The 13,782-nt window shown below is 42.4% G+C and overlaps 1 protein-coding gene across 2 annotated transcripts in view; it reads right to left on the bottom strand.

Moving 5' to 3' along the window:
- Positions 1-10,868, bottom strand: part of LOC121574097 (E3 ubiquitin-protein ligase RNF43-like) — a 168,839-nt gene extending 157,971 nt beyond the window's left edge. For both annotated transcript variants that reach the window (XM_041886695.2, XM_041886696.2), the window contains exon 1: positions 9,343-10,868. In XM_041886695.2, coding sequence (XP_041742629.2) covers positions 9,343-9,582 — 240 coding nt within the window. In that variant the 5' untranslated portion in view covers positions 9,583-10,868. The remainder of the gene's footprint in view (positions 1-9,342) is intronic.
- Positions 10,869-13,782: the final 2,914 nt, after the last annotated feature.

Here is a 13,782-nt window from a genome sequence, read left to right as displayed (position 1 = left end):
GCACGACAAAGCCTATTCCCCCTCAGGAGACTGAAAATATTTGGCATGGGTCCTCAGATCCTCAAAACAATATACAGCTGCACCATGGAGAGCATCCTGACTGGTTGCATCACCGCATGGTATGGCAACTGCTCGGCCTCCGACCGCAAGGCACTACAGCGGGAAGTGCGTACGGCCCATTTCGTCACTGGGGCCAAGCTTCCTGCCATCCAGGACCTCTATACCTCTATGTCTCCTGAGTGGCGCAGTGGTCTAAGGCACTGCATCGCAGTGCTAGCTGTGCCACTAGAGATCCTGGTTCGAATCCAGGCTCTGTCGTAGCCGGCCGTGACCAGGAGACCCATGGGGCGGCGCGCAATTGGCCCAGCGTCGTCCAGGGTAGGGGAGGGAATGGCCGGCAGGGATGTAGCTCAGTTGATAGAGCAAGGCGTTTGCAACGCCAGGGTTGTGGGTTCGATTCTCACAGGGGGTATGAAAAAAATAATAATAATGTAAGTCGCTCTGGATAAGAGCGTCTGCTAAATGACGTAAATGTAAATGTATACCAGGCAGTGTCAGAGGAAGGCCCTAAAAATTGTCAACGACTCCAACCACTCTAGTCATAGACTGTTCTCTCTGCTACCGCACGGCAAGCGGTACCGGAGCGCCAAGTCTAGGTCCAAAAGGCTTCTTAACAGCTTCTACCCCCAAACCATAAGACTCCTGAACAGCTAATCATGGCTACCCGGACTATTTGCATTGTACCCCCCACCCCCTCTTTTACGCTGCTGCTTTTTTTTATTATCTATGCATAGTCTCTTTAACTCTACCCACATGTACATATTACCTCAATTACCTCGACTAACAGGTGCCCCCGCACATTGACTCTGTACCGGTTCCCCCTGTATATAGCTTCGCTACTTTTATTTTATTTTACTGCTGCTCTTTAATTATGTTTTATTTGAATTTTTTCCTTAACACTTTTTTTTCTTAAAACTGCATTGTTGGTTAAGGGCTTGTAAGTAAGCATTTCACTGTAAGGTCTACACCTGTTGTATTCGGCGCATGTGGCAAATTACATTTGATTTGATTTGATCTGCCGTCTGTATTATGGCAGAAGTTTGGAGTTACAGTGGAATCAACCAATCACATTTTGACTTTTAATGGGTGGGACCGTTTCTATAAAAACGTATGGAAACTTCTGCCTTCTCGAAGGCCAACAGGTCACTGCGCAATAGCGAGCAGTAGGTTTCCCACGGTCTAGCTAGCTAGCTATTGTTGTAGGCTACTGTAAAATTTTAATTAATAGCTTGGGTGTTTATTTGCTTAAATCACTGAACATAACAAGCACTTACTAGAGTCAGGCTTCTATTTGAGCCAGGTGTCTATTTCTTTAATGCACACAGCTTTTGCTCATTTGCATTGCTAATTGTTTAATTCCAGCATTCACTTCCAGCATTTTAATAAATTTCTTCTTTCCTGCACTAATGTGTTATAATTTACACACTGTCACATTTATTTTGTCTTAGTATGGCTCTATTTCGCCACTAGAGGGCGATCAGATGATTTCTGGGGGTCTGTACTTCCGAAGTTGTCGACTGTTTTTGTGCTTGCCAGTTAGCTAGCAGTTCTCAGCTGTTATGAGACAATGGCTAGCAGTTTCTTACTGGCGATAAAAACAACTGATTGCCATATTTTTGTTGTTGTTGTCATTACTGAATTATTTATTGTAACATATCAAACTTTAAACCTCGTAAAGAATTCATGGTAATTCATGGTAACCTCGTAAAGAATTAAGACCCACAGTTTACTTGAAACAGGCGTTTATTTGCTGAAATGTGTGCCGTTGCCCAGCTATTAAAAGGGACAGGCAGCTATTTGAGGATGAGTGTTTAATTTAAGTTTTATAGTTCTTAAAAGTGTGTAGTGGCTGCAGCAGGTCTTATCAACGAGGATGTTGTTGCTAATTTGTTAGCTTCACCCTTTCCCTGCATTTAAACTTTAGATCACCGGTTACTTTGTGTGCTGAACGGAAAAATATGTTTGCTAAGGGAAGTAATAGTTTTACATTTCAATTAGGAAATGCTTAGCCTAATGGTGGTGTTTTTGTATTCTTATGTTTGGGACCTACTATCCGTGCGGGTACTGTCTCTCAGTGCTTAATTTGAGCCGGATCAGGATCCGGCACCTCTACGTTTTGGACTGTTTCGTTCAGGAACCTGTTTGGACGGATTCGGTACCTCTTGTGGCATGAAAAATAATTTGTAAAAATACTATTCTATTCTAATAAAAGCGATCAAAGTTCATTCGAGTTGCCTCTTTGTTAATTATCCTGCCCCCACAAAAAAAGTATTATGAAAAAGTTATTTTCAGCCGTGCCTGATATTCTAAGAGTTGATTCGGGTAGGACCGGCCCAGACTTGTGTTTTGAGCAACCTGCAACTCTCATCTCTCCAGTGATGCACTTCTTCATGTATTTCCTTATAGAATCATAGCCGAAGGGTTCTGGAGGAACTGCATCACACCTATTGAAATACATTTGCGTCATCCATTGTTATCAACGTTCTCAAGCCGCCCTCTATCGGCGGCACCATAGCGGTGCCCTAAAGTGGTGATAAGCCCAGTCATTCTGGACGGAGGCTAACTACGGTTTCGTCTAAATGACACTATAGTGCCTGGAAATACAATGACATTGCTAAAGTAGTATATTTAGTAGGAAACAACTTTGTCATATTATCATGTCGTCAAATTTAGTTTAGACAGATGGCAATGTTGTCATTAGCTAGCAAAGTTAGTCAACAATAGCTAGCAATGCTAACGTTAGCTAGCTAAAATCCGATGGCCTCCCCTCAATCTTAGCTAGCTAGCTAACGTTATACTGCATCTAAAATCCAAATGATGACAAAAGGTTTTCCTACTCATTATTTGCCTCCTTTTGAATGTCATTGTATTTCTAAGCCACTGTAATGCACTTTTGATGAAATCTTCATCAGCACTCATTGACGATGCATTGAGTAGAATGTAAAAAAAAAAAAATCAAATCAAATTTTATTGCCCACATGCCCCGAATACAACAGGTGCAGACATTAGTGAAATGCTTACTTACAGCCCTTAACCAACAGTGCATTTATTTTTAATAAAAAAGTAAAATAAAACAACAAAAAACTGTTGAGAAAAAAATTGAATAACAGTAGGGAGGCTATATACAAGGGGGTACCGGTGCAGAGTCAATGTGCGGGGGCACCGGCTAGTTGAGGTAGTTGAAGTAATATGTACATGTGGGTAGAGTTAAAGTGACTATGCATAAATAATTAACAGAGTAGCAGCAGCGTGCAAATAGTCCGGGTAGCCATGATTAGCTGTTCAGGAGTCTTATGGCTTGGGGGTAGAAGCTGTTGAGAAGTCTTTTGGACCTAGACTTGGCACTCCGGTACCGCTTGCCGTGCGGTAGCAGAGAGAGGTCTATGACTAGGGTGGCTGGAGTCTTTGACAATTTTGAGGGCCTTCCTCTGACACCGCCTGGTATAGAGGTCCTGGATGGCAGGAAGCTTGGCCCCAGTGATGTTCTGGGCCGTACGCACTACCCTCTGTAGTGCCTTGCGGTCGGAGGCCAAGCAGTTGCCATACCAGGCGGTGATGCATCCAGTTAGGATGCTCTCGATGGTGCAGCTGTAGAATTTTTTGAGGATCTGAGGACCCATGCCAAATCTTTTCAGTCTCCTGAGGGGGAATAGGCTTTGTCGTGCCCTCTTCACGACTGTCTTGGTGTGTTTGGACCATGATAGTTTGTTGGTGATGTGGACACCAAGGAACTTGAAGCTCTCAACCTGTTCCACTACAGCCCCGTCGATGAGAATGGGGGCGTGCTCAGTCCTCTTTTTTTTTTTCCTGTAGTCCACAATCATCTCCTTTGTCTTGGTCACGTTGAGGGAGAGTTATCCTGGCACCACACGGCCAGGTCTCTGACCTCCTCCCTATAGGCTGTCTCATCGTTGTAGGTGATCAGGCCTACCACTGTTGTGTCGTCGGCAAACTTAATGATGGTGTTGGAGTCATGCCTGGCCATGCAGTCATGGGTGAACAGGGAGTACAGGAGGGGACTGAGCACGCACCCCTGAGGGGCCCCCGTGTTGAGGATCAGTGTGGCAGATGTGTTGTTACCTACCCTTACCACCTGGGGGCGGCCCGTCAGGAAGTCCAGGATCCAGTTGCAGAGGGAGGTGTTTAGTCCCAGGATCCTTAGCTTAGTGATGAGCTTTGAGGGCACTATGGTGTTGAATGCTGAGCTGTAGTCAATGAATAGCATTCTCACGTAGGTGTTCCTCTTGTCCAGGTGGGAAAGGGCAGTGTGGAGTGCAATAGAGATTGCATCATCTGTGGATCTCTTGGGGTGGTATGCAAATTGGAGTGGGTCTAGGGTTTCTGGGATAATGGTGTTGATGTGAGCCATGACCAGCCTTTCAAAGCACTTCATGGCTACAGACGTCAGTGCTACGGGTCGGTAGTCATTTAGGCAGGTGATCTTAGTGTCCTTGAGCACGGGGACTATGGTGGTCTGCTTGAAACATGTTGGTATTACAGACTCAGTCAGGCACATGTTGAAAATGTCAGTGAAGACACTTGCCAGTTGGTCAGCACATGCTCGGAGTACACGTCCTGGTAATCCGTCTGGCCCTGCGGCCTTGTGAATGTTGACCTGCTTAAAAGTCTTACTCACATCGGCTACGGAGAACGTGATCACATAGTCATCCGGAACAGCTGGTGCTCTCATGCATGCTTCAATGTTGCTTGCCTCAGTCGGGCATCAGTTCAAAACGAATGTTCAAACAATATTGTGACGAAACATGCAACCTATGAATAGAATTACTGCTGTCTGTTCAGAAATAAATGAAATAATTCAGAATAGCCTACCACACCATGAGAAGGCCTATAATTTAGCCACAGAGGATCAATAGCTTCTTTAAAAAAATAGCCTTGCTGTGGGGTTGTGTGTAGCCCAATAATAAGGCTTAGCCTATAGTCGGTAACGTGCAGCAAATCTGTCAGTGAACAGCATGCAGACAAAAACAGGCCTTTTGCAATATTTCAAATACAATCGTGAGAAAACACAGGTTGAATAGCAAATGGCTCCTGCTGAAAAGAGAAGACTAATCTGTCTGCTGTAGGCTACCAAAATCTTTGATCAACTTCCAAAGATTGTTTTTTGTCTTTTGGCACGAACGCGTCGGCCATCACCGGCGAGTGAGCTGTGCATCATTGGGTGAGTCAGTGAAACTAGAAAGCATTTTTAGGACTATATTTCCCTCCTCATATTGTAGCCTACAATATGTGTTTTCACACACCTAGGCCTAGGCTACTGATGGATTTAAGACAAGGTCGTTTTTATCGATATCAGATTCTCAGTTTGATATCAGATTCTCAGTTTGATATCAAATTCCTAAACAAAACCACGTCTCCATGCAGGTCATTTGTTTATTGGACAAAAGTGATCACGTTAAATCCATCTATGATTATCATGAAGCTCACTTGTGTGTCCCAATCTTCTTGTTAGGCTACTTTGCTTTGGTCTTCAAACCACATGCAGGAGGAAACTCTGACATTAATAGGCTATATTCAGTAGCCTATTATCGTATTATCCCACTATAGCCCCCATCTCCCTTAATTTTCATCGGATGTGCTCATAAATGCACTGCTACTCACAGAATGTTTCAGAGATATCAAGTTATGATGCTGCGTGCATTTCATAAAATGCTTGCAGTCAAACAACCAATAATACTGCGCAACTTTTCCTGTGTTGGGTCCGGACTGTGTTCACACCTGCAGCGAACCGCATCACGGTACAAACTGAATCGGCCCTTGAGCGAACCACGGTGTGAGTGCGGATAGAGTGTGCACACCAGTCCAAACGAGCTGAAGTAAGGGGGTACACGCACCAGAGTTCGGAAAAACTGCTCCAAACCAATTCGGTGTGAAAGCCCCCTACGTGATGCTATGTTTCTGTTATTTTTCTAGATTTTTGAGTTTGGTACAATGCATTGGAAGATTATTTTTCCCCACTGAAGGCCTAGGTCGAGTAGCCACGGTTTGCCACTGCTTTAGACACATTTTCATAATGCATTGTAGTCAAGTGATGACAGCAAAATGTGTCTACCAATTTTATCTGTAATTAAACAAAATACCAAAACAACAGTTTGGGGGACGAACTACAAGCACAGAAAGTGTGAAAATAACATTAGCTAGCACTTGTCGGCTGTACCTCTGGTATTTCTCCTTCTCTAGCTTGTTCTCATCTTTTTAAATGGTGAGACAACATAATTAAATGGCAGTATCGAATCGCAACACATATAAAATCGTGAGAATCGCAATACATATCGTATCGGCACCTATGTATTGTGATAATATCCTAGCGTTAGGTCCATGGCAATTCCCAGTCCTAGTGGCGTTGGGATTTCTTCTCTTCTGAAGGAAAATTAAACAGGGATCTTATCATCGCTGGATTAGAACTGTCACTGTCCCCAGGTAACCAAACTGAGCTGAGTGAACAACAGCAGTTAGAAGGGAACCAGTATGTAGCCTAACTATGCATCACTTCACACCATCAGGGAAATACTGTAATGTCAGCCATCACCTCCACAACCCTGGGCCACCAATACTCAGAATGCAACCTAAATGGCACCTTATTCGCTATGGAGGGAATTCTGACCCGAGTTAAGCTCACGTAAATGGAACATAATTCCCTTTTATGCCCTTTTCTCTCCAAGTGTATTCTGACCTTGAACATAAGCATGAGAATAGCATGCTATTCACCCGCTATTCGTTGGGTGTGGAGATGAAAGAAATGAAAGTGTGGCGGAGGTGTGTCTACTGATACTCCGTATTCTGATTTCACCACCTTTACAAGCGATGAAACGATGAATAAGGTCGAGCAACCTGTCGGTTCTAAGTGGAACAACATGTAATTTTTTTTTTTTACGATAGAAATAACGCCATTCTCCATGCACTGTAATTTACAAATTGATAAGAGCTATTGATTAGAGCTTGGTAAATGAGGAAGCCGTTTGCATAAGGGGATTGTAAATATAAACGACAATTGTTTTAGATCTATTTTACCTTATAATCACTGGAGACAAATGTGAAACCAGTCATATGGCAGCAAACTGAAGCATATCAACATATCACCTTTTCCACAGGGAACTTTATGAAATGCTGGCCTTATAATTTCGGATGAATATGCATGTATTTACATGGCTTTCTTTAATTGATCCCTAATAGTTGGAACCGTTCTCTCCATATTTTCTAGTGAGTCTGTCAAGAAAATTCGAATTAAAGGTTCACCAAATTTAAAGGGATGGCTTTACATAAATGTACTGAAAACCCTATTGAATGAAAACTCCACGAGAAAATCAGTTGGCCAGCAAGTGGGTGGGTTTTGAGTGGTTGAATTAAATGTTTTCAGCGCGCGCAAAGGAACCACGCCTGCAAAGCCTGTTACTCACCTGCATAAGGTAAGTCTGAATACCAACTACTGAGAAATGCGTAGGAAAGGCGTGTGTAGGAAAGATGTACATTTCCTTAGTCTGAATCGGCCCTGTATACATAACCCTATGGGCCCTGGTCAAAAGTTGTGCACTATATAGTGAATAGGGTGCCATTTGGGACGCAACCTCAGTAAAACAGTAATCTAGGAATCACTTTCTGACAGACAGGACTTGGTCTACACCTCAGTGTTGTTTTCAAACTGTAATCCACTCCTCCTTCAAGGTCAGGTCAAATGTTATAACTCATATCTAAGGTGAGATATCAAAGAAACACTCAGTGCAAATGAAAGGAAAGAAAGGCCTCAATGTAAATGAACAAACTCGGAAAGCTGATTTATGCCTTTCATCTTTTCAGCAACACTGCTATGCAATACACCTCTAAAAAATCAAGAATCCACAGCACACACACACACGTGCACACACACTCAGACGCACTGACGTTAAAGCAAATGTGTATGAGTATATTTATATTAAATCAATCTACTGTACTCATTTTCACCGCTATGCCTATATTGGACATTCCCCATGGAAAAGGCTGTGTAGGCTAATTCATTATTAATTATGGCCATCTGCAGCATCTGGTTCTCCATTCAAAATGCCTCGTGCACCTGGTGAGTGAGGACAGACAAGACCCTATGTATCTCATATCTGTCTTCCCCCTTTCTTCTCAGACTGGAAATAAATTGACTTAGCCTTGCTTTAGTTCCCCAACAACTTTCATCCATGCATGAATCCAAACTATGCACCACAGAGAGCGCAGGGACTGGCCTGGCTTGCAGAATAGGAAAATGTACAGTATAGCCCACATGAATACCTATGCGTAGAGCATGTGCATTACGCATTGTGTACAGTAAGGGCATGAGCAAGCTAACATTTATTGAACTTGCATGGAATGCATTGTTTGGTATTTAATCGCACTGTTCAGTAAAAAAACATTAAAAAAGGGGGAGTTTTCTGGCAACTTCAGGGCATAGCTGTCCCTAATAATTTAGGTTCTACAAATCCATCAGCGTGATAAAAGGTTAGGGTGGAGAAGTTGGCACTAGCCAGTATTTTATTGGCAGGCAGGAAGAAAGACAAATGGGTATAAGAAAATAAAATGAAAACAAACGGAGCTCTACAAATATGTATGTCAACGCTGTTGTTAAGGAGGAATGTTGATATAGAGATCCTATTCAATTCTAATTCCTAATTATATGGTTGACACAGACAGCATGCATGAAACAGTGACAGCGAAGGCAGCTGGACCTATAGTGACAAGGGTTATAGGCCTAGCAGCTCAATAACCTATTCCATTATAGTGACTGAGATCAACAACAAGATGACAAAAGAGTTGGCCTGAGATTTAACACTGTCGTGGGGGTTTTGTGGTTTAGGATATGGCACGGTGTTAACATCAGAGTTTGCCAAGGTGAATCTGCCAAGGTGAAGAGTCGGGGTGGCAAACATGGTAAAACCAAATCTTGTCAAAACAAACCATAACCATCAGATAGGCCTGATGTCTAAAGTGGTCCTCTGGAGGATGTTGTTTCACAATGTGACATATTGTACCAGGCATGCAAAAAAATTAAATAAAGACAATACGCCACAGTCCAAGGGACTACCAGGCCAGCCTATATCACAAGATGTCTCCATGAACTAAATCCATGTGACATAATTGATTAAAGGTGCATGGGATATTTTAAGCCAATAACCACTCTTTGCTAAACGTATTGCCAAAGAGTTATTGAAAGCTAACCAATAAAATGTAGCCAGTATGCACTTGACTTGAATTGCATGTACATGATCAGGTGGACCTGGAAACCTATATGACCGTGACACGTACCTGCATGAGCTTCCCCTCTGCAGAACCGGCGCTCCCTTCGACAAACAGCCCTTCCAGAGTGATGGGCTTCCCCGTGGGCTCGTGTCTCAGCAGTGTCACCTTGATGACAGCCCTGGGGGCAGAGCGCTCCGTCTCTACGGCCGCCGCCAGCTCCAGGCCCGTCTGGCCGAACACCACCTGCAAGGCCGCTATGAGCAGCCACGGCCAGAGCCCGGCCAATCGCCGCTGGGGAACGGTCATTGGATCGGCTGTAGCGGCGGGCTCCGGCCGCACATCGTGGACTTCAAAGCTGGCAACGACCGGAATTGATTCAGGACAAGAAATATATGGCCCAGCAACGGTCCTCCGCTTTGTGAGTTATAAAATGTAAAAACCCGTGAAAACGATTCGGAAAACAGTGTTAAATCCAAAGTTTTAAGCTTCACTGACTGCCATGTTGTCTTTGTGGATGCATGTCTTGTGGATTTCTGATGAATTCCTATCCCGCTTTAAAAGTTTGTTCCAGGTGAAAAAGTTAATGATTTCACTCTTCCCGTACAACACGAGCTCCAGTCCTTACGTGAGATAAACAGTAGCCCAGTCCTCGTTTTCAACCTGCAGGTTGAAGTTGTCACTCGGTTCAGTCCGGACACGTCCAAATCACCAGCTCTTGTAATTTTCAACCACTGGCAATATTTCCATAAACCTTTTGCAACAATGTTGATAATTAATTATGTGACCAACACACTATAAACATGCTACAGTTACGTCTGGTTTAAAAAGTGTATCCAATTGACCGGTATTCCATGTCACATTTGTAGATCAACAAAAAAAGGTGTAAAATCACGTTGACGGACTCCAGATGCAACAAGTACCTCAAAAGCAATTCCCACCGCACTGTATCCCTAGAGGTTTCAAACGAATGGCATTGTTTGTTGAACTTCAGAAACAGAGAGGAACAAAGTCAAATTGATGTTGATAAGACTGATTCCAAGATGACAGGCGACCATACAGTAAACAACGACGGAAATGCAATAGTAACTTTCATAGGCTCCGTAGCGACTAACTCTCGACAAAAATGCCACCATAAAGTTGACAACGGAGCTTTCCGGACTTTTGAAATGTTTAACTAGCTAATCCAATGGAACCGTTGAAATTATTTACCTAACATGTTATAACTAGTGAATTAATTAAGAGTAGAAATCACGTGTAATTTCTGCAGCCGACGCATCCACATGTCTATCCCCAGTTTAAGTTGCTACGCATCTAAAACCAGTTTGCTTCCTGCCACCTTCCAAAAACGTTGGCTCTTTTCCGGAGTACCACGTCTGAAATGTATAACAGTTCTGAAACTAAATACTTCCCGCGGGTGCCGACAAAAAAAGATATAGGCTAAACTCCAGTAACTTACTGAAAAGTTATCTGAAGTTTAACAAATGTAGAATCGCTTGAACGCAAGTAGTTAAAACACTGTTATTGGTCTTCATAAAAATATTGAAAAGTTGTTAAGACACTGTACATTAGCGAAGTCCCGAAGCCTGCCTCGTAGTCTCCCTCCCATGGGATCTCATCGACAGTCTACCTGCTGACTGCCTGTCACCGAGGGTGGAGCACGAGCTACACAGTGCCACCACTGACTAAAGACGACACGGGGCGCCCTCCAGCGGACAACACTGGTAACAGCCAAGCACCACTTTTTGACCTCGTTTAGATCGAAAATCCTGAAATGTAGCCCACCCACCTGAGAGGGTCCCATATAAAGAACTACATGATGCAATAAATGAAATGCAAAAGAACAAATGAATTATATCACATTTTAATAATAATGATAATTGTTTTATAATTATAAACCAATTATATCATGTCCAAATGTGAGAAATTATATTAAAATGACTCAAGGTTAAAATAGAATCGTTTTTTTGCATTTCAAAATATGTATAAATGTCACTTTTTGGTGTCCAACTAAAACAAATTAGGAATGAACATTAAGGGCACTTGTGCTTTAAGAAAAAAAAATAGACAAATAAGTATTGGTATGCATGGCCACCGGAAGATGATCAAAATGATTGGATCCCTTGATAAAGATGAGCAAAAAGACTGTATAAAATAAATAATACAATTACTGAGCTATATTGTATGCAACTTAATACAATTGCTCAGAGAAAGAGATTTTGTTTAACAAGAAATTACTTTTTTTTAATACTCTATCACCCTCCCCTTCCGAGGATAACGACACATCCTTTTTCTAAAATGTTTTATGAGATTGGAGAACACATTGGGAGGGATCTTAGACCATTCCTCCATACATAATCTTTCCAGATCCTTGATATCCTTCGTCTGCCCTTATGGACTGCCCTCTTCAATTCAAACCACAGGTTTTCAGTAGGGTTCAAGTCCGGAGACTGAGACAGCCATTGCAAAATTGTGATTTTGTGGCCAATTAACCATTTCTTTATGGATTTGGATGTGTAATTGGGGTTATTGTCTTGCTAGAAGATCCACTTGCAGCCAAGTTTCAGCCTCCAGCAGAGGAAACTAGGTTTTTGGCAAAAATGTCCTCCTGGTACTTGGTAAAGCTCACATCAAAATCCACAAAGAAGTGGTTAATTGACCACAAAATCCATCTCAGTCTCTGGACTGAACCCAATTGAAAACCTGTGGTTTTAATTGAAGAGGGCAGTCCATAAGCGCAGACGAAGGATTTTAAGGATCTGGAAAGATTCTGTATGGAGGAATGGTCTAAGATCCCTCCCAATGTGTTCTCCAATCTCATAAAACATTTGAGAAAAAGGCTCCGTTTTGTTATCCTCGCAAGGGGAGGGTGCTGGAGTATTGAAAACAAGGGAGCCAATAATTTGTACCCCTATATTTATATATATATTTTTTTATTACTTGTTCTCTGAGCAATTGTATCAGTATAAAATAATATAATTTTAAAAAATAGCGTACAATATAGCTCAGTATTTGTATTATATAATTCATAGTCTTTTTTGCTCATCTTTATCAAGGGATACAATCATTTTGGACCCCACTGTATGTACAATGTCCAATATACAGTTGAAGTCGGAAGTTTACATACACCTTAGCCAAATACATTTAAACTCAGTTTTTCACAACTCCTGACATTTAATCCTCGTAAAAATTCCCTGTTTTAGGTCAGTTAGGATCAACACTTTATTTTAAGAATGTGAAATGTCAGAATAATAGTAGAGAGTGATTTATTTAAGCTTTTATTATTTTCATCACATTCCCAGTAGGTCAGAAGTTTACATACACTCAATTAGTATTTGGTAGCATTGCCTTTAAATTGTTTAACTTGGGTCAAACGTTTCGGGTAGCCTTCCACAAGCTTCCCACAATAAGTTGGGTGAATTTTGGCCCATTCCTCCTGACAGAGCTGGTGTAACTGAGTCCGGTTTGTAGGCCTCCTTACTCGCACAAGCTTTTTCAGTTCTGCCCACAAATGTTCTATAGGATTGAGGTCAGGGCTTTCTGATGGCCACTCCAATACCTTGACTTTGTTGTCCTTAAGCCATTTTGCCACAACTTTGGAAGTATGCTTGGGGTCATTGTCCATTTGGAAGACCCATTTGCGACCAAGCTTTAACTTCCTGACTGATGTCTTGAGATGTTGCTTCAATATATCTACATAATTTTCCTTCCTCATGATGCCATCTATTTTGTGAAGTGCACCAGTCCCTCCTGCAGCAAAGCACCCCCACAGCATGATGCTGCCACCCCCGTGCTTCACGGTTGGGATGGTGTTCTTCAGCTTGCAAGGAACCCCCTTTTTCCTCCAAAATAACGATTGTCATTATGGCCAAACAGTTCTATTTTTGTTTCATCAGACCAGAGGACATTTCTCAGAAAAGTAAGATCTTTGTCCCCATGTGCAGTTGCAAACCGTAGTCTGGCTTTTTTATGGCGGTTTTGGAGCAGTGGCTTCTTCCTTGCTGAGCGGTCTTTCAGGTTATGTCGATATAGGACTCGTTTTTACTGTGGATATAGATACTTTTGTACCTGTTTCCTCCAGCATATTCACAAGGTCCTTTGCTGTAGTTCTGGGATTGATTTGCACTTTTTGCACCAAAGTACGTTCATCTCTAGGAGACAGAGACAGTCTCCTTCCTGAGCGGTATGACGGCTGCATGGTCCCATGGTGTTTATACTTGCGTACTATTGTTTGTGCAGATGAACGCGGTACCTTCAGGCATTTGGAAATTGCTCCCAAGGATGATCCAGACTTGTGGAGGTCCCCCCCCAAAAATGTCTGAGGTCTTGGCTGATTTCTTTAGATTTTCCCATGATGTAAAGCAAAGATGAACTGAGTTTGAAGGTAGGCCTTGAAATACATCCACAGGTACACCTCCAATTGACTCAAATGATGTCAATTAGCCTATCAGAAGCTTCTAAAGCCATGACATCATTTTCTGGAATTTTCCAAGCTGTTTAAAGGCACAG

The sequence above is a fragment of the Coregonus clupeaformis genome, chromosome 9, assembly GCF_020615455.1.
Source record: "Coregonus clupeaformis isolate EN_2021a chromosome 9, ASM2061545v1, whole genome shotgun sequence".
Lineage (NCBI taxonomy): Eukaryota > Metazoa > Chordata > Actinopteri > Salmoniformes > Salmonidae > Coregonus > Coregonus clupeaformis.
This window is presented reverse-complemented; position numbering and strand designations above follow the sequence as displayed.